Source organism: Primulina tabacum, chromosome 8 (assembly GCF_025594145.1).
Source record: "Primulina tabacum isolate GXHZ01 chromosome 8, ASM2559414v2, whole genome shotgun sequence".
Classification (NCBI taxonomy): Eukaryota; Viridiplantae; Streptophyta; class Magnoliopsida; order Lamiales; family Gesneriaceae; genus Primulina; species Primulina tabacum.
The window spans coordinates 15,534,467-15,556,368 of NC_134557.1; the positions used below are offsets into that span (position 1 = coordinate 15,534,467).

General features: G+C 34.6%; 1 protein-coding gene across 1 annotated transcript; it reads right to left on the reverse strand.

Annotated features, from left to right (window-relative positions):
- Nucleotides 1-28: 28 nt before the first annotated feature.
- LOC142553825 (aminopeptidase P2) lies at nucleotides 29-19,809 on the reverse strand. Its single transcript, XM_075664325.1, has 13 exons — nucleotides 19,418-19,809; nucleotides 19,024-19,149; nucleotides 18,775-18,894; nucleotides 17,968-18,243; nucleotides 17,080-17,252; nucleotides 15,040-15,294; nucleotides 14,644-14,795; nucleotides 7,290-7,480; nucleotides 3,117-3,225; nucleotides 2,863-3,017; nucleotides 2,578-2,670; nucleotides 835-915; nucleotides 29-306 (listed from the first exon to the last, which is right to left on the reverse strand). The coding sequence occupies exons 1-13, from the start codon at nucleotides 19,730-19,732 to the stop codon at nucleotides 241-243; spliced, it is 2,112 nt and encodes a 703-aa protein (XP_075520440.1). The 5' UTR covers nucleotides 19,733-19,809; the 3' UTR covers nucleotides 29-240.
- Nucleotides 19,810-21,902: the final 2,093 nt, after the last annotated feature.

Sequence of the window (21,902 nt, forward strand, 5' to 3'; positions counted from 1 at the left end):
ATTACATATGTGATCCATACAATCATGCTGTGTAAAATTAAAATATTTAAAATATAAGACTAAGTTCATACACGAGATCAAGTTGAGCCATATCCAAAATTGTCAAAAATAAAATATGCAAATATTAGAAATTATAAGCTATTTCTGTGCAGTATACAAACTAGAATCTGCCGAGTGTATGATAAAATGCGGGTCTCCACGTTATAATTTGTACATTTCCATTTGCTTGAAAATCAAGGCTCAACAATCTGGCCTTGTGTTGTCCCAAAGCCACTGTCTTGCTGCACCATCCAGCAATGGAGAAACCTGAGGATAAAAAGGAGTATTTCAATATGAACCGTGTGCACTCTAGTCCCGACCATCAATCTAGAAATGCAGTTTCAAAAGAAAATAATAGATACGGCACAATTCATTAGTTAATTTTTTTTTTTTTATGTATCATACGTTCTTGGAATGCATTCGAATAAATAACAACATTAAGTTTAAAGAATACACTTGCAGTACCCTAATATGTCATCGCTCCATTACTCAAGGAACTTTGACCAAACAACATGCCCGAAAAACAGATAAATTAACTACCGAAAGTCACTCTTTCCAGCCCTGCACGCAGATTAGTGGTCAGCAAGTAAAAAGGGAAAAGCTATGGCAACAACATGCATAGATGGCTGGTAGAATCCATTAAAAGTTCAAATGGCCATCACAATTACCAAGGACTAGTTTTGATGATATTGTTGACGTTTCAGTCATAAAATGGGAAACATTAAATAAAAAGTGAGCAGATACATATACCCAAGTTAACATGTTTGTCAATGCAACTAATGGACGTTCTCTTACCTTCTCCCACACTTGTTCATGGTAACCATTGAGCCAATCAATCTCTGCCGCAGAGAGTAATGAGAAGTCGACCAATTTGGTCTGCATGGCATATTTGGAGTGATTTACAAATTAAAAGATAAGTATTTAATGACACAAACGTTCTCAATCAGATCTCATCACAAGAATGCAAGTTAAACTCATGTTACACCATCAGGAAAAAATCAGTCCTCATGAAATATAAGGAATACCTAAGGCTGTGTCAAATGGTTCAACAATTTTTGAAGTGTATTAAGATCTTTTATTTGTCTCTGGAATCGGTGGGATTCGGAGAACGTTGCGTGTGTGAATTAGAATAGAATTAAATTACAGGTAGCGCACAAGTTATGTCACGAGTTGTACCAGCTCAAGTCAGAGGCCAAATGAGCACATAAAAACAAGTAGAAACAAACTAATGCCCTGTGAATATAACATAACGTACACCTTCAAATTAGTCGGTAATGATCCAAATCAAACACAAGCAGATTGTTGAACAAGTCAATGTACTTGTAAACCTTGAACCCTATTGACATGTAGGAACAACACAAAGCCTTACTGCCTAGAACCTATTGCCCCGTGGCCACAACCGACTTACTCATAAAAACTCCCATGCTGGTACGTGAAGTTCTTGTTGTATCTGATTCAAGGGTCCATGATCTAAACCACAATTAGAAGCACATTATAGTGGAGAGTAGATAGCGCAATGAGTGAATGAGATTCAATTGTCCGAACTACGTCATCCATAAATAGCTAGTCGGAAGAAGCATTTACTCAGGAATTTTAAATCAAATAATTATTTGCCTCACAATTGGTACAGAACAAATAGTTAGACTAATGAGATATCCACTGAACTCAACACATTACTTAGTGATCAAGTGAGAAGCTTATAAAGAGTTCCAGATTCATGCTTCGCAACGTAAGCACACTCGTAATGCTTTTTTAAATTTTTGGAAATTGAAAAGAAAAATGGTATCAAGACAAAACTGATTAGCAAGCACTATGTGTTGTTGCAATTGTCCTTGCCCAATATCTTAGCTACGTCGTGCTAAACAAAGAATATACTTACTGCTACCACAACATTGATCAGTAGGCCTTCTTGATCAGATTATATGTGTGTCGTTTACTCCACTAAAAGCCCTTTGGCTAAGCTTGAAAACCAAAGATTATATCAAACAAAGGTCTAGAAGATACAAAATGTATCATGATTTCTAAATTATGAGAAGCACTAGAGCATATGATAATTGAGGTGTTGAACTATTGGCTTGATATGTTCTCCACTTCTCCATAAAAGTGAAATGCTGTGTTCAGTAGGAAAATGATGTTCTAGCCTTGCATCAAAACCGTCTTTCATCATTTGCATTTGTTTTCAGTAAACCATGTTTGCAGGGTAATTAGAAAACAGAATTTTACACACACACACACACATATATATGAACTTTCATAACTGCTAAAAATCGCAGGCAATTGTTATGACCACAGATTAATAAAAATGGTAACCATCATTTGTGGTACCATTTGACATTTTCCATGTTCATGTAATTCATCTCACGGGTAAAGTAAATAGGTCATAGTAAAAAGACCAATGATGCAATTGAGTATGCCATAGGTCAATAAAATTAAGATATTTGCTTTAACAAAAGGTGGTTGAAGAAACCAACCCCCCAAGTTTCTACGACAGGAAATTGAGACAGAGCAGAACTTGACCTTAATAGTAAGTTAAATTACCTGAATTGGAACAAATGTAAGCTTTTCAAATCCAAAATATCCAATTCCTCCAAAGCGATTTGGCGTGTCAGCTTCTTTCACGTAAAGGAGATTCTACATGACAAAAATGCATTAAGAACATTTTTGTAAGACAGCAGGCTGGTAATAGTGTCAAATATTGCGAGGTTAATGCCATAAGCTCCCATGGACCCAAATTTTTTGAAAAAAACATATCTTGCAACTGATACATTTATGTATTATAAGTTGGTATGAAGAAGAACAAATATGAGAAAAATGGTTACAAACTTCGATCCTGATGCCAAATGAATGGTCCTCATAATATCCTGGTTCATTGCTGACAACCATGCCTTTCAGCAACGGAGTCATGTTTCCAAATCGGAAGCTGATACTTTGCGGGCCCTCGTGAACATTCAAGGCAGCTCCTACACCATGACCAGTACCTAAACAAAGGATGAAATGAGTCACAATAACAGATTATTTGAATCTAAATAAGCATCGAGAAAATCTATCTACATTACAAAGGATAAGATGACAAATACCATGGCGATAGTCAAGACCAATCTTCCACAGTGATGACCTTGCAAAGGCATCTAACACAAAACCAGGGTAATTTTCAGGAAAAATGGCCTGATCAAGAGCTATATGTCCCTGTATAAAAGCGGATTACTATTAGTTCAATATTTCATATGCTACACTTTTTTTTAGAAATACAGATGAGCCGCGAAGACTTCTCAAATGACAACAAAAGTAAAGAAAAATACTCTATATGTCGAGGCACTTAACAGAAGCAGCTGATTACTAATATAACTATACCACCCACTAGGTTTATGCTCATCATTGATTTACGCCGCATGATGGTAAGATGAATCGTTTAGATTACAACTCTAAAAAACTAATGATAATCACATATTTAAATATCTCATTGAATGAACGTGGAATGTATTTCTCTTTCTAACACCTGTCATTCAAAAAGAATCTGTGAAGTAAATGACATCAGAAAAACCTAGTTATCTAAGTTGGTCAAGTAAACAGGAGCTACAGTATCATCATACATCACTAGGTTTTTGTATCTATCCAGTGAAATATCCCATTTTTCCCCTGCCTCGGATCACCATGACCACATATTGAGACCACTGAAAGAAGTTCTTGCCATTTAATTTGTGATTTGGTAATGAGAAGAGAGGACTGTATGAAGCAGTGATAAATGAATTTTGGGAACAGAAACTAGACTCCTCACTCAAGGTTTCTAAAGCCCCCACTCAAAGTTTCTTTTCTGGATGTCTCCATGGCTGAGAAGATGTTTCTGACCCTTCTCTGATACCATGAAGATTTGGAGGGAAAAACAATTATTAGTTTTATCGCGTTACAACAGTAAAGACATACAAAGGAAAGCAAGAACAAGTTCTTTTAGTAAAAAACAGCTAATATAGAGATTTACACAGATTCAATTTAGGAATTTATAAATACTAGCACGTAGCACGTGCACTCGGACGTGAACCCACGTTTTATATGGCACAAATTAATTAGTTATATATTCTAACAAAATCAATATTAATAATAAAAAAATACAATGTTAGACTTTGCTGTATAGTATTTTTAAAACTTTTTTACACAAGTAAAATGGACACTGAATTTTTCATTCATCTATTTTAAAGTACTAAATTTTGTGTGAAATATTTATCTTGCTTGCTATGGAGAAATTTCCTATTTTCTCATGATTAATAATAATTGTTTTTTTTTATTTTCTACAAATATTATAATTATAAATAATTAAAAATTTATATAAAATGAAAATTATTTATGATATAAGTTGTTGCTATAGCTTTTTATTAAAATTTGTTGTGTTTGCATGTTGTCTTATTTTTTAATATATTTCCTTTCTTTTTCCGTTATAATTTAAGAATATTTTACTTTTTCTACATTTTTTATTGCTTAGTAGTTGTTATATATAACTTGAGTTTCTTAATTTATTTGTAATTGAATTAACTGAAAATATGTTCCAACTTTTGAATTGCAATTTGATATCTTTTAATTATTTTACTTTCTTTTAGGTTAAAAAGATGGCGTGGTACTAATACACGATGGGTAGCTTGTAACTTTTGATTCTTTATTAAACAGGAGTAGTTAATTAGGTAGATTGACATGGTTGAGAGTTCTAAGGATTACTAATTGTGTTGTTTTAAGTTAAAAAAAATTTCAGACATTTTATAGTTATAAATAGCTATATGATAATTAATCATTATTAAGTAACATGGTCATGTACAAATAGTAAATAGGATTAATTATATATTGCTTATTTTTAATCAAATTTGTACGATAATATAAATGAACAAACAATGTAACTAAACTTCTAAAAAAAATAGAACTTAAAGCAAACTATCCAAACTCTTCTAACAGCTTTGTGGTTTTATTAGATCATAACGTACTAAAATTTATAATATTATGTGCAATATATTATGGTTTTTTTACTTATAATTGTAACTTTAACTTTAGGAACTTAAATTCTTGTTCTTATAACTTTAGGAACTTAAATTCTTGTTCTTATTTAATTTAATTATGCAATTTTTTTTTATATATTTCACTCTCATTTATAATCCTCGGTTTTATGATAATTGATTGTTCATCCATCTCTTACTATACAATATTGTAGCATATTCACTTTTTGCGAGATAAAACAATATACTTCAACTTCCAATTTATGCTACAAGTATATTTTCCCATTTTTTCCTTTAACTTTCTATAGACTTGTTTTTGCTTATTCTTCCCTTTTTCTACATTAAATAAATAAAATATTTATCAAACACAATCAAAAGAAAAACATTTATCAACCAATTAAAGAATTAAAAAATATATCATTATGGCATTAAGTACTAAACATAATTAATTAACCTAGAATTTAAGTGTGAAATTAAAAAATACTAAGTAAAACTCTTGATAACAATAAGCATGAAAGTACGCTTTTTGAATCCAAAAATGAAAAACATATTGACCATTTAAAGAATTTAAAAAATATAATTATGGCATGCATTAAGTACTGAAACCTATTAAATCAACCCAGAATTTAAGTGGAAAATTACAAAATACATAGTACAACTCTTAGTAACAATACGCATGAAAGTCCAACTTTCAATTTTAATTCTGAAATGAAAATCGAACCAACTAATGAAAAAATAAAATATGTTGGTATATTATCAACAAATTGATTTAAAGAATTAGTATGTATAATTGTGGTCAGGCGGCCCTTGAATGTATAATTGTGGTCAATGTTCTAAAAGGATGCCAACTTCTTTCCTCCCTCTTGGCCGAAATTTTTAGCCCAATTTTTCCAAAAATTTGCTTCTTCATTTTGATGAATTGATAGCATATTTCTCAATGAAAATGCCTTATATTTTCTAGTGCAAGTGTAAGGTGGTTCTAGCTTGTTGGTGGTGGCTCGATTTTGAGCAAGGACTGCTCAAAGGAAGCTTGTAGATTTATCTACCCATTGAAAGCTAAGTTGTTTAACAACTTAGTTGGAGCCATCATCAATCCTTGTGACTGATAGGTAAAAATCTAAAACACACTATGTATTTTTTTGTTTTTGTATTTGCTACACATTAGTGAAGGGTGCTCGATTTTTGCTCATGTAAAATGCTATTTTAAAACATTCATTGCCCATTCCAGACACCCGTAACCGATCCCTTTCAATTGGAACTTAAATAAGTTACCTAGAGCGCTCATGAAAATCAAAAATGGCGCAAGGCCAAAATATGCCCAACCGCTTAGAACAACCCAGTATAGAGAAGTGAATTGTGGGAGGTAAGTCACTGTATTCAAATTAGGAAGCCAGGTTCATAGAAATCTAATTTCACCGAACTTCCGTTAATTAACACCTATTTTCACTACGTATTGGTACTTGGTTCATAACCCCAAAGGTACCATCATTTGTGCATTTCATTTCTCAATTTGTCACAATAGTTCTTATCATCTTTATCAAAACTTTCTTTGAAATATGTGGAGGATTGTTGGGATTTTTAAAAAATCATTTTTAGTTCAAAGAAAGATATGATTGATTTTAATTTCTAAATTAAATATATTAATTTTTCATATTAACACCTAGTTATTATCATAGTATTTTGTAGCCGTTTTCCATCATTATTCTCAGTTACTACTATTAATGGTGTCCATTGGAGTCTTTGCTAATTTTTGTGTATAGTACAAGGAATGATGGAATCAATTTTATCCAACATAAAGAAATACATTTTTCTCTTGATAGTTTTGTTTTGCAATCTAACAATTGTGTATTCTAGCTACTTATGTGCTCTAAGTTGAGTCAACTCTCTTTTATTTCTTCAAACACTGTGACATAATATGAGAGTTGTTCATGGAAGTCTTGCTCCGAACTGTGCAACTCGCGAGCAAGATGATATCGTAGTATTTTGAGGAGTATTTGGCATAATGTTATTGCATCGGGGTATTACCTACAAGGTAACAAAAATACTCTTTAGTTCAGCCATTCGGCACGCCTCAATTTAATCATTTTCCTCCTAAAACTGTTTTTCTCCCCAACCCATCGACCAAAATTCTCAACAATTAACTAGGATCGTTTAGTCCTTTCACAATTGAAAAACATTTGTCTTTCATCCACAATTTTATCGGTGTATAGATATAGATTAACTTCCCCTTCACAGTCATGATTACCGATATTAACTATTAAAAAAGAACGGTAATACCTGGAGAACTCGGGTAAAACATTCTTTTTGCCATGAAGTAGGCTCGCCAAAATGCACTGTACGGGTAACATCGGTTGTTCCATCAATATATTGAGCACCACTGTCTAATAAGAACAGTTTCTCAGGATCTATTGTACTGCAACTGTTTGGCTCTGGTTTGTAATGTATGATAGCACCATTTGCACCAGACGCTGTGGAGAACAATCTGACAACGTGAGACTAATTTGGTAAAGAGATAACCTAGTATGATTCAAAATGAAAAATATACAAGTAGAGATGGTATGCTTAATGTTCATAATGCAACTCATGGATATCCAACATCCCTAATATTATAGATTGTTACCTGGAGTTTAAAGGAGTACACTAATGAAAAATGTGTTACATATTTCCTCCGAGTATTCAGGTTTCTGATAAAGAGAGAGTAAATACGCTTGCAGCACAACAAATATAGTGAAAATATCACATTTCTATTCCAAAATTTGATTACATTTACAAATTTACAAGCTTATGAATCCATAAATCTTTTGGAAAGGGGAAGGACTTAACTTTTCTTTTAAATTACCCAGGGGAATTGTACAACCCCACTATTTGGTTCTCGGCCATTTTATGATCTATGGTATATTTAAGTATTTGTATTGGATAGGGCAAAATGGTAGAAGATTGGAATGACAGAAATCAAAGGTGTTATTGTGTACAAAATATAAAATGAACAACTTTGCAATTTATAATTCCCACAGCACTTCCTCGTGTTTCCCATCCTTTGACGGCCTAATTCCAGCACTATGTCGACAGAATCTTCCACTACCTCTGCAATCTCCAACGAAACAATAAGGAAAAAATCTATTGGCTCCATGGCTTCTCTTCCGATAGCAAGTTTTCATCTCTACAGATTACCACCCACAAATTAAATGGGTGAATTATCTTCAGTCTCAATCAATCAGGATTGTAGTATGTGGTCGTCGAAAACTTGGCTATCTCAATGGCGAACTACCCGCGCCAAAGCTGTCTGATCCTATGTACAACACTTGGATGGCAGAAAACTCCTTTGTTCTTGCCTGGCTCTTCAATTCAATGGAGCCCAATATCAGTAGGCGATACTTGTTACAAACTGCAAAAGAACTATACGACGCATTTCGAAAAATGTATTCAGATCTTGGAAACTCATCTCAATTCTTTGAACTTCGAACAAACTGAAGGACGTCAAGCAAGGGGATGATTTTGTCACTCAGTATTTCTCTGATCTACAGGATATTTGGCAGGAATTAGACTTGTTCCTTGAGGATTCCTCGCTGTGTTCCAACAGCATTATCAAAGTCCGGCAGTCCCTCGAAAATGAAAGAGTCTTCGACTTTTTGGCTGGCCTCAACTGCAACCTTGATGATGTTCGTGGCCGAGTGGTTTCCCGTGATCCATTTCCCTCATCTGAAGATGCCTTTGCTGATGTTAGGCGTGAGGAAACTGAGCATAAAGGTGATGTTTTCTGATGATACATCGTCCCAACGTTCTTCCCCTGATATCTCTGCCTTTGTAACTCACAAGATGCCACCCACTGCTAAACGAACGTTCCAACGACCGGTGTGTGATCACTGTAAGCACCCGGGTCATACGAAAGACAAGTGCTGGCAGCCCCGAAAGAAAGTTGATGCGCATGTGTTTCAGACTCGAGCCATCCAGGATGTTCCTGGACACTGCACGTCAAAACCATTCACCAAGGAGAAATTTGAGTAGATTGAACAGTATTGTCAATTCCTCCGTCAAATGTCCTTCAATCCTCCAACATGACCCAATCTGGTATGGCTGTCTCGGCCTTTTCCTCAATTGTGTTGGCTCTTGGTTGTTGATTCCAGTGCTTCCGACCACATGACACCAAATCCAAACTTATTTTGAGCCTTTACTAATTATTTCAGTCCAACTATTGTAAAAATTGCAAATGGGTAATTCACTCCAGTCATTGGTATTGGTAGCATCCGTCTTTCTAAGGATATTACCCTAAATTTTGTTCTGCTTGTTCTTTCCTTAACTTGCAACCTAATTTCTGTTATTAGGTTCACAATTGATAATAAATGTGTTGCTAAGTTTGTGCCTGTATCGTGCATTTCAATTTCTTTTTTTTACAAGAGACGAAATTTTATTAAATATTAAAAGGTTTTAAGAACAGAAAGTAGTCCACTTTCGACGAAATACTAAACAATATCCTAACCAAATCAATAATACACAAAAGCACAATCTCTAAGTAAATCTGATATCGAAAAATTCTCAAATTCTATATTATAGACCAAATCTAAGTAGTTATTTTAATCTTGATCTTTTTCCAATACTATTCACCCGTGTCTTCAATGTCTCCAAAAATTCTTTTGTTTCTCTCTAGCCACACCGATCAACAAATGTCATGAACTACCACTCTCTAAAAAAGTCTCTCTCTTACCGAAAAGTTGTCCAAGATCCGTAGCGAATAATTTTCGCACAGCCCAAACAAATCTCAATTCTTTCAAAGCCCTAGCCCACAATCCACTTGTGAAAATACAATTAATCAACATGTGGTCTTGAGTTTCCATCTGCCAACACAACAAGCACCAATTAGGGCACAGAGCACACGGCAAGTCATCTCTTTCATATCATTTCATAGGCCAGTAACTTTCCCAAAACAGCCATCCACGAAATACCTGAATCTTGGTTGGAACCGGAGTTTTCCAAATGATATTAAAAAAAGGGAAAGACAGAGAAGCGACTGTTCGAAAAGGACTCAAAGTCGTGTCAATTTCAAGACCTACTATCAGGGAGGTTAATTGGTAGTGCTAGGATTCAAAATGGCCTTTACTATATGCTCCGTCTTAAGGTCTTTCCACACAGTTTCATGCAAATATCCAATCCCTTTGCACAGAGAATGGTAAAGAATACTTCAATATCATTCTGGGTGACTATTTTTTAAAACATGGGATCATCCATCAAAGTAATTTGTGTCCGATTTTATCGAGTATTTTTCCTTTTGAAAAGCAAGTGATGTGAATAATCTAGCTTAGTTTCTATTCTTTCTTACAGTCCACAACAAAATGGGGTCTCCGAAAGAAAAAACCGTCATCTATTAGTGGTTACCAGAGCCCTAATGTTCACAAAGAGTGTCCCCGAGTATTTCTGGGGAGACGATGTCCTTACTGCTGTTTACCTTATCAATCGCTTACCAAGCCAACCTCTAAATTTTGCAACACCGTTATCAATTCTCATCCAAACATATCCGCACCTATCTCAAACACGTAAACTTCCCATCAAATGCTTTGGTTGCACATCCATTGTCCATATTCATAATCACAACCGAAGCAAACTAGATCTCCGAGCCATCAAAACTATCTTTCTCAGTTACTCTCATACTCAGAAGGGTTATCGGTGCTGCTGCCCAAAAATAAGAAAATTATTTCTCTGGGGATGTCATTTCCTTGAAAACACCCCACTTCTCTTCCACTTTGATTTAAGAAGAGAATGTGAATGAAGCTTTTTATTATTATTATTATTATTAGAAAGGAAATTTTATTAGAACAGAAAAACAAAGCACAAGTAGGTGGATGAGAAATTCGCAAAAGCCACAAGGAAAACTACTACACTTTCGTTAATAACATAGAAATTTCTAATACCTCACTATGTCTGAGGCAAGTAAATGGTTAAATTCTGTCAACTTTGTCGTCCAACTAGCGACCCTGAATGTGAATGAAGCTTGTTGGGACAATCTACTTTTTCCCACATCTGATCCTGTTCATCTTACTTTTACCAAGACAAATCCAAAACCAGTTAATCCAAACATCCAATACTCCAGAACATACCTCAGGGTCAGAAGCAGGGAGAGAATCAATACCACTACAAGAGTTGCAAGTCTACTTAAGACGGAAGCCTCAAGATAAAAAGACCACTGTGAATCTAACCACAGTCAAGAAGAAGAACCGATAGTAGGTTCTCAGTCAGGTACTACCTTCGATATAAATATACCTAAGATGGTAGAAAAGGTATAAAGACTTCTACCCAACATCATATCTTAAATTGTCCCTTACTCAAACTTATCATCATCATCATTTTGTGTGTTCACCACGAGTTTGTCTAGTATAAAGTTCCCAGGACTGTTCAAGATGCTATTATTGTCCCTGAATGGAAAACATCAATTCTTGAGGAAATGCGTGCACTAAAGAAAATAATACCTGGAGTTTGGTGAAACTACCACAAGGAAAAAATACGGTGGGATGCAAATGGATATTCACGGTAAACTATAAGGTTGATGGTTCAATTGAACGATACAAGGCTCATCTTGTAACCAAGGGCTTTACTCAAACCCATGGCACCCATGGCATTGACTACACTTCGCTCTTGTTGCTAAACCTAACACTATTCGAATTCTTCTATCATTAAAAGCAAATCTAGATTGGCCATTATATCAACTCGATATAAAGAATGACTTCCTAAATGGTGAACTTAAAGAGGAAGTGCATATGTGTCAACCTCAATGATTTGAAGAACAATTGGGGAATCAAATAGTATGCAAGTTTCACAAGCCCATGTATGGGCTAAAACAATCCCCCCACGGGTGATTTGGCAGATTCTCCAAGGTACTTAAAACATTTGGATATTTTCGGCAGCAAGAAGATAATATTCTCTTCATCAAACACTCTGAGAACAACAAAATTACAATTTTGACAGTGTATGTTTTAGACATTATTGTTAATGGCGATGACTGTATAGAAATGGCAAATATAAAACTCATGATGGCAAGAGAATTTGAGGTTAAAGATCTTGGAACACTCAAATATTTTTTGGGAATGGAAATTGCCAGGGGAAGGGATACCTATTTCGCAACGAAAGTACACATTGAATCTCTTGGATGAGACTAGAATGCTAAGATACAAACCTAGCAATACATCTATCGAGCTAGGAAACAAAGGTAAGATGTTTGAACGGAAAACCGTGGACAAAGGAACAATAACAGCGACTTGTCAGAAAATTCATTTATCTCTCCCACACACGCCCATATATTGCCTTCAATACATGCACTCACCACGTCAAGGCCACCTCGATGCTGCATACAGAATTTTGAAATACATGAAAAAAACTCTAGTAAAAAGCTTATTATTTGCAAAACATGATGATCGACAAGTACACCCATTCACAAATGAAGATTGGGCTTGATATATATCTGATAGGAAGTTTACATCTGGGTATTGTACAATCGTGTGAGAAAATTTGGTCATTTGGTGCAACAAAATACAATCCCTGGTTGCAGCATATAGAGCAGTGGCATATGGAGTTTGTGAACTCGTTTGGATAAGGAGAATCATGAGAAACAAAAATTCAAGTTTGAAGACCCTATGTAATTTTTGTGACAACGAGTCAATTATCAGTATTGTGCACAACCCTGTTCATCATGACATGACAAAAGATGTTGAAGTCGATCGTCATTTCATAAAAAACATGATAAAAGAGGGTACTCTCAGTGTTGAATATGTTTATTCCTCTCATCAATTGGCTGACTTACTCACCAAAGGACTATCAGAACAGACTCGTGAATTCTTGGTTGGCAAGCTTGGTCTCATCAACATCTACTTCCAAGCTTGAGGGGAAGTGTATATTAGAATAAGTTTATTTGATAAGATAACATATATTTGTATTTGTAAATTAGGAGGATATGATTTTCTATCTCTTTATCTATAGAATCTGATTTGTATCTATAAATGATGCACATAATCATTGAAATGAATACAATTACTGATTTTTACTCATTTACAGCAACAAGCTTACCAAGTACAAAACTGAACCAGCTAAGCTAGTGTAAGGAAATTTATTAGATTTATGCGGTCATTAGTGATGCAGAACCCTGGAAATTGGTACGCCTTTTCAAACATTCATTTTTATGATAGGTTGCCATAATTGAACCTTAAAAGACCATAAATAATGTTGTATTCATCAGACAAGTGACAAACTGTTACGGTGTTTCATGGGTAGTAGTGATAATGGCTGGATTCAAATAGGAACTATACATAATGTACATGTATTAGAATTAAATGGGGTGGGGTTAGTAATTTTGTGCGTGGGCAAGGAGTAGTCATTTGGATATAGATGTGTATTTTGTTATGGTTGTTGCTAGCCTTGCTAGGGAGAGAAATTTATTCTCTAAAAATATTTTCTGCTCTAGGGGTCACTCTCCTTGTAAGAATTGATCGTTTCTTATGTATATTTCTCTTTTAATTAATGAAATTATAGTTTTCTTTGTATCTGTGGGTTGAGTTCCTGAGACAAACCCATCAGCTTTACAGCAAGAAACTACACAATAGTAGTATATATCTTTGGTTGGTCTTATCGGTTATAAATAGACTTCTGTTCATACTTCACGACAGGTTTATAAAACATTCAAAAGGAATTTATTCTTATGGTTAAGAATGTGTTGAACATGTATGTGTTTGAAATGTTATGATCTAATGAGATTTACACATGCTATTTTCTTGTAATTATCGTGCTCGATGGCATCGTGCCATTCATTTCTCTACTGTTTTTAGCCTGGATGGATTTTCTGATTACTTGTTGAGTTGTCAGCTCCCATTTTTGCAAGTTATTTTAAACCGATGAGGACCTTAGACTAGATTTGGGAGTCGAATGCTGGCAATTTTTTCCAGTCTTGGCCCCTCCTCTAGCTCATTTTAGAAGAAAATATTGTATAAACAGTGTTAAGGCCTCAGTTTTGTAAATTGTAGTTTAGACAAAATTGGGTATCTATAAGTCAATCAAATTTTTTATTGGATGCTGGGAGAGCTATTGTATCTTGCATCATCAAATGAAAGACCCTATCTAAAGAGATGTCATTGAACAACATTCAATGCGGTACTTGATAATGTAAATTGTATTGGCACCTGGCTTGACATAATAAAATTTAAGGAAAAGTGATTTTGATGGATTAGGGCGCATCCACATCCTGTTCTCCAATAATGCATTTGGATTAAGTCATTTGAAATGTATTTACATTGTTTATATAACTTAAACAAAGGAAATAAAAATTCATCTCATGCTTTTTTACACAATAATTATTCTAATTACAATGGATTTAAAATGACCCCAATATTATGTGGATTTGAAAATCATTGTGAACTCCAATTATATTGTAAATAAGCAGCAGGTGGATCTAAATTTCATTTGTTTAAGTTATCTAAACAATGAAAATGTATTCAAAATAATGAATTTCAAGTGACTCAATCCAAATAAACCCTAAAATCAATTAAAGTAGTGGATTCTAGCGACTGGGGTGATCAGTAAACTTTTTTTTAGCAAAAAGGAAAAAATAACAAAAAGTAGAAAAGATCAAGTTCAATAACGTGGCAAGCCGATTTACCACTTATTGTGTCGAAGCTTGTATCAACAAAGCCATCTTGCCTAGACCGGAATTCGAGAAGTTTGTCCACGGCGTCTACTTCTGTCAAAATAGCACCATTGCTGATTTCATTCTCCAACCAAGTCCAAAATTGTGCAAGAGCAGCTGCATCCCTGCAAAACATTAATCTCACTTAAATACTCCTAATAAAATTCACAAGTTAGTTCATTAATCACTACTATTAATTGTATCTAATGCTAAGCAAAAACCACATAGACACTTGCAACATATTCAATTAAATCAACCAAAAATGATGTAAAAAAAGGATGGTGATTCGAGCCAAGTCACATTTGCAAAAGTAGAGTTTCATTAATTGTTCTCTGCATGAAGTACATCCTTTCAAAGAGGTGGTGTTACCTTAGATGAGAGCCACACATCCCTTGTAATTCAGCTTCATTCTTGATAGCTTTAGCCAGAGAAACAGGAGAGCTCTTGTATACGGCAGTGGATCCATAGGATAGGTCTTCTATTCCATTTGGTAAGACCCTTTTGTTTTTACTAGCAACTCCAGCAGTGCCCATGTATTTATTGCATGAGCTTTTGTACGTGTCAGTGATAGCAGCACTAACAGATGATGAGTCCAACCAAAGGCTTGCCCCTTTTGCAGCCAAACTTCAAGAAAGTTACGCTGAAGTTAATTGGTTATGAAAATCTAGTAAACAAGTGCTCTGAACGAATATCACATTCCATGAATGACATAATAACTTTATGGTGAAAAGGAAATTACAAAAGACTGCTTCAATGCCAACAGAATGAGTAAAGTTATCATAGGGATGGCAGAGTGATCTTTCCCAACACATTGACAAAAAGGTTTGGTACCTTAATGACAACTCTCACCCATCCATGGAAATAGAATATATATATATATATATATATATATATATATATGAATGTCAACCAACAGAAGAAGATATTCTTCTTGGTAATTGAATAGGTAGAAGCGTTGGAATAGCAACCGATGCCTTCACAAGACTCAGTATAAGAGGTGTTGAAAGTGATATACAAATCCATGTGCTCATCACCTTCTATGCGTTGAAGCTAGAATTGATAAGATGCATATAGAGGTCAACCAGGAGAGAACACAAGCTTCCGCTTATCACAAGAATGCAGAAAGAGTAGCTAACAGAAGAATTTGTAGCAAAAAAGAACAAGTGGAGTTTGAAGTGATTGCATTAATAGGTCATCTGATGCAATGTAAATCAAAGATAAATCGCAGACAATAGCATCAACTAAGGCTACTATATGTATGGTTTTGTAAAGGTGTTTGGATTAGAATGGAAACTAGTTTGCATTGATATGGCCTTAGGAATTTTTGGTTCCATCATTGTTCATTGTATTTTTTGGTCCACATGGATGAAGTGCAACAGTAGAATTTTTACTGACAAAGAGGACTCGTGGAAGGATTTATGGGAAAAGATCAAATTCAGAGTAGCGAGTTGGACGATTAACATACCACAGTTTCAGCATATGCTCATATCGGACCTAGTTAGGGATTGAAGTTTTATTTGTTACTAAAGAGATTGCAGTTTACTGATTGTTGTGGTGTCTTGTGGATCGCTCATCCACTAGCTTTGTAATTCTAACTATTATTATAATAAAATCATAGTTTCCGATCAAAAAAAAGTTTGCACTGATATGGTAATTAAAAACAACTTATGTATTGTCATATTGATGGATCAAGTTTGGAGATGATGCATGATGAAACAGAAACAAAAGGTCCATGTAGCTAAAACACGGCAAGTATGATTTATTGTTTCTGTTAAATTTAAGCAGAGTTGCACCTTCATCCAGTTCATGCTCTGATGATAAGATCAAATTTGTTAAAGTGATGGGGTTAATTTTACTCTTTTTCAGACACAACCTCATAACCAACACTTAAGTCCTTCAATTTTTGTTGATGCTGCTTTTTGTGATGACTATACTCAGTCATGTGAGTTTCTTCAAATTTCTTTTTTTGGATAGTAAACAATATTATATTAATAAAACATTTTAGATACATAAAGCAGACCAGAGGTCCACGCCTGATGAAGTAAGACCCGGATTCAACTTAACATAATATTAGACTAGGATTTCTATACATATCTGAAACCGAGAACGATTTAAACTCCACATTCTTCAAACTCCAACAAGAGACTCTAAATTTAATTTCATCCCAGCACTCTTGAAGTGAGTTTTCTAAGTTTTCAAAAATCCTCATTTTCCTCACCACCCAAACGGACCAACGTAAGCCATGGATCAACACAACCCAGAATATTCTACCCCTCCTCGAGTTTCTTGCAATTTTTTGTTTCAGTAAACCATCTATATGACTCTAAAAATCTCCCAACCCTGAAAGTCAACAAATGAATGTAGCAGGATAGAGTTCACTTCAATGTGCACTTGATGCTTCTGAAATACCTTTCTACTTCTGCAAGAATGGATTCATATGGTCTCAACTCTATTCCGGAATTCTTCAAATATTTCATCACTTCTGGGGTAATTTTCGCATCATCGGTAAATAATTTTGCTTCATCAATCTCCACAACCAAATAGGCATACATGACTGGTGAATGTGGCACATCACTACCTCTCTGTTAACAAAAGTTATATGTCAATCATGGGAAGGAGACAATAGTAAGAACCTCCATTAATTTCTCACAAAATCACTGGCGTCTTCATCGGAAGAAAAGCACAAGGAAAAGTCTTTATACATATACGTTGCACCAAAAATAATCAAGATTCAATTTTAATATATCCTCAAATCACTAAAATGAATTTTGATGATATAATTAATTAACCAAAGAGAATTTTAAAACAGGTTAGAGTCTCCTAAAATGGAATCTACTTGACAAAATTATAAAATAAAAAGTTAATAAAGTTCTTCACTCTTACATTTTAGTTTCAAAAAAGCCTGACGTGAAACAAATATAATTCAATGGAAGCTTTTTTTTTATTTAGTAAGGAATATACTTGGAAATAAATATTTTCTTACCTGCATGGAACTACACCTGAACCTGATCCCCTCATAATCAAATCTCGACCTACACAACTCCCTGCCTATTTATGGGATCCTGATGGTATTTCTCAAATGTAGGACCCACAACATGATTTGACATACACAACAAAACATTCCATTCTGTTATTATGTTTCAATATTTTTCTAGGCTAACTTATCGGAAACATGAAGAGATTTATCACACTATTAAGGACAGGACTTTTTTCCCCTTTTTATGGGGCAAAGAAAGCAGGAATTTATTTTCATCAACCAGACGACGAAAGATTCAAGAAAGCAGGTTAGCTATCTACCAAGTTCAACAGCCATGCTATCTCATCCAGCATTGAGATAACAATTGCAGATGAACCAGCATCATTTAATTCTGCTCGCAAAGAAGACAGCTTAGAGGACACATCTAGACCAGCATATTTCAGGTCATGCACTCTGATATGTTTCTTTGGTGGCTTTGGTCTGGATGGTTTCCATATCTCATCCACAAGATTGATATCATATAAGTAGACCAACTCATGATTCTTTTCAGATACGGCTTCCTTCAGTTCATCAGCAGCATTTGAAGAAAACAGGAACTGCACTCTTCACAAAAACAAAAGGCGGGATTAGATGGATGCAGTTGAAGAAATAACAAAACAGAGATCGACACTCTATGTGATCAAGAAAACAAAAGAGGGAAGAGTCATGAACACATACAAGAAAATGATTACCGAAATGGCAATGCCAGCTGGTAGGAATACTATTAATAAAGATGCTGGAATGAGTTTTAGTTCAGTAACCAGACAAATATATTTTCTATTCAAACTTTTAAAAAAACAATTTTCACAAATATAAAAAAATATCTTATTCCCTTTGCTAGCTAACATCGTTCACTGAAGGTATAAATAATTTTTGTGTGGATAGCTGCTTAAATTTTCTGAATAACTTAAGCACATTTTCTGGATTTGGTGAAGGCCATGGCACAAGGGGAAACAGGACCAAAATCACCACTACTTGACAGAGATATATTCACGAACTTTGAGTGAACCAGTTTAAGTGCTATTAGGGGGAAAAATGAATGAAGATCATTTGCTACAATACTGAACGCAACAAAAGATATTACTCACAGGATCAATACCAATTCTGCAACCAGGAACCAGGACATTATTAAGCCACTCACTTGTCGTGGGTACTCCAAGATTACCAGCTCTCATAAGAATCCAGCCTGAAGTTAACTGCTGCTCAGCCTGTTAACAAAAAGCGGAGGTAATAACATAGATATAGGCAAATCCCATAAAATTCATCAAAATTAAATCATATTCCAGAGTCCCTGACATATAACTGGAAGAGATGATCTAGCCATGCACATGCCAAACCTGAAGAAAGTAACGTCCATCAGTCCAAAGAGCTGCTTTATCTTTCGTTACAATAGCCGTGCCTGCGCTACCAGTAAAACCTGATATGTATGATCTCCTCGCATAACATTCCGCAATAAACTCGCTCTGAAATTAAGAAATTCGATGTAAGAAAATCCAACTGCAACCACGATTACACTAATGTTTACGAGAATTCAACGAAATGTTCAGTTTCAAACAACGAAATGCATGCTACCTTGAGTAACACTACAGACTATAAGCAAAAACAAAGAAAAGTAGCACCTAAATAACCAAGAACAAAGACGGATGATGCATCCACAAATGTCCCAATTGTCCACCGATACGAGAGTTAAATTCAATTTCTCGTGATAAAAAACTCCAAGTTGCCATGTACCTGATGAGCATCCTGGGAAGGAATGATATAGGCGTCTATGTTGATGTTAGGCCTGGAAAAGAGTTCGCGAAGGGCGCTGAGCTTGTGATCAGGCTCGGAGCTTTCGGGATTCCTTCGGAGCTCTGACGAAGGCTTGGCAGTGATGGAGGCACATATTTGGCGGGTGGGTTGGCCTCGAAATCTGGGGATGAAAATGAACCCACGGTGAAATGGGGACGAAGAGGAGAGGAAAGGGAAGCAGATGCGAGCGTGAAGTTGAAGAGAGGAGTGGGAAAACAATTTGGTAGCAGAGAAAGATACCGCTGATTCCATCATAGCAGCCAAAGATTCCGCAACAGAGATGAGGATAAGACCTACCTTTTTTTTCTTTTTTTTAATGAAAAATAAGGCCTTAGTTTTCTTTGTTTTTTGGAACTAAAGATAGGTTTATAGGAGGAAATATGAGAAAATACCAATTTCATCCTTATTGTTTGCTGCCTTTTTCCATTTTAATCCTCTCTATTGTCGACCTCGTAATTAATCCCTCAAGTTTCTGATATCTTTCCAAATTCGTCCCTATCAGTTATCATCACGTTAAAATTAACGTTGATCCAGGCATGTGCGTCTCATATGACCCATTTTTATTTTCAACTAATTCGAGACACTACTACTCATGATTTCATTCTCCCCAAATAAAACTGTAATCCCAAATTCTCTCAAATCAGACGAAGAAATGCCAATTGATTGGAGACACGACAGCGAAATCGAAGAATTACATCTTTTTCAATGAAGTAAGCTCGTTATATTTGATTAATTTGTTGTTACAAACGATTATACTTGAATGAACGATGGCCGCGATTTTCTCGAAATAATTTCCACTCGTAACATTGGAGTTTCAAGGCTCACGTTCTTTGACTACGAAATCACAGGACTGGAGTTTCAATATCTCCATACCATGTCCAAACTTTTTCTATTTTGTTATACTATTTTTTCATTGAGGATTGTTTTGGCATTATTTTTTTAATAGTTCGGAATATTTGTTCATTTCAGCTAGAATTACATTTTTTTAATACAAAAGCATAGCTGTGATTTTTTAAAAATTGTCCATTTAAGTCGGAAAATCTCTCCCTTTAGCATTCACTGATTTTTTAGTTGTCCATTTCAGCCAATTTTTTTAAATTTCAGCTTATTAGTAGATATTGCATTTGCTGTAAGTGGAAGTTGTTTACGGCTAAACGAAGTACTTGTTTTAATAATATTCTTTGTGTTTTAGGCTGGATGCGAAACCTACTCTTGTTACAATTAAATTGTATTACAATAATTCAATGGAAACAAATAACAAGAGAAAAATGTACAAAGATGGGAGTATTGAAAGAGTTAGTAGGCCAGCTAAATTGAGAAAACAACTTGCGGAAGTACCAGTTTCAAGGCAAATAAAGTTGAAAAGTGTGGAACAAAACAACGTATATAAGAGATGTGATGAGTTTGGCCACAATCAAACGAGTTGCAACATAAGTAAAGTAAGTGGCTTACATATAAAACAATGAAATGAGCATGGTTGAAATGGAAGCACCACAAGATTACAGTGAAATGGGTATAGGTGATGTTGAGTTGAAATGAAAGCACCACAAGATTATAAATGAAATTGAAGCACCGCAAGATTATGTCAATAGCATTAATTCCTCTATTTATGTATGTAGTGTCCAAACATTAGTACACGTAAACCTCATGCATGATTGAAATATTTTTATTTAATTAATAATTTAGGTGAATGCATGTATGTTTTAAATTATTTTAAAATTATATATTTATTTTATTATATTTAAGATATTTTCATGAGTTTTAGTTTTAAGACGAATGTTCGATACCGAACTGGGAAAGGAGACCGGAGACGAATAAGATGCTAAAAATTTAAATTATAATTTTATTTTAAGTCATGAAAAATAGTATTTTAAAGGATTTATAAATTTTAGCATTTTTTAGGGTTAAATTTAATTTATCGAGTATAATAGAAACACCAAGCATTTTGATTAGAAAAATTCGAAAATAAAGAATTTAAATACTTCCACTCGAAATAAAATATTTTAATAATTATTTTATGACTTAAATAATTAAATTAGATAGTATTTAATCATGAGTAGAATTTTAAAATTGTAGGAATCTTAATTCAAACGTTGGAAAGTTAAATTAGTGATTTAAATTATAAGGACTTAATTAATAAGTAGTGTTTTAATTAAACTAAAACACCTAATAAATATCCTAAGTAACTTATAAAAGAACCATATCCTAATCTACAACCCAACTACGTAAAAGCACAACACACACACCTATACACACAAAAACACACACTTTCATAGGTGTTAGCTTTACAAAAACGTGATCACCTACGGCAAATTCAAGATCCCTTCTTCTTTTGTCAGCATAACTCTTTTGACGGCTCTGGGCGGTCTTCATCCTGTCTCGGATCTTGACCACCACATCTGCATTCTGCTGAACAATCTCTGGA

Bases quoted from the DNA above. Each gene is read 5' to 3' on its own strand.
- LOC142553825 (XM_075664325.1), bottom strand. From the start codon at position 19,732: ATGATGGAATCAGCGGTATCTTTCTCTGCTACCAAATTGTTTTCCCAC. The intron at 17,253-17,967 runs GTAGATAGCTAA...TTTTGTTAACAG, and splicing joins TAGCATGGCTGTTGAACTTG to AGAGGTAGTGATGTGCCACA. The intron at 3,018-3,116 runs GTATTTGTCATC...TCCTTTGTTTAG, and splicing joins TGGTCTTGACTATCGCCATG to GTACTGGTCATGGTGTAGGA.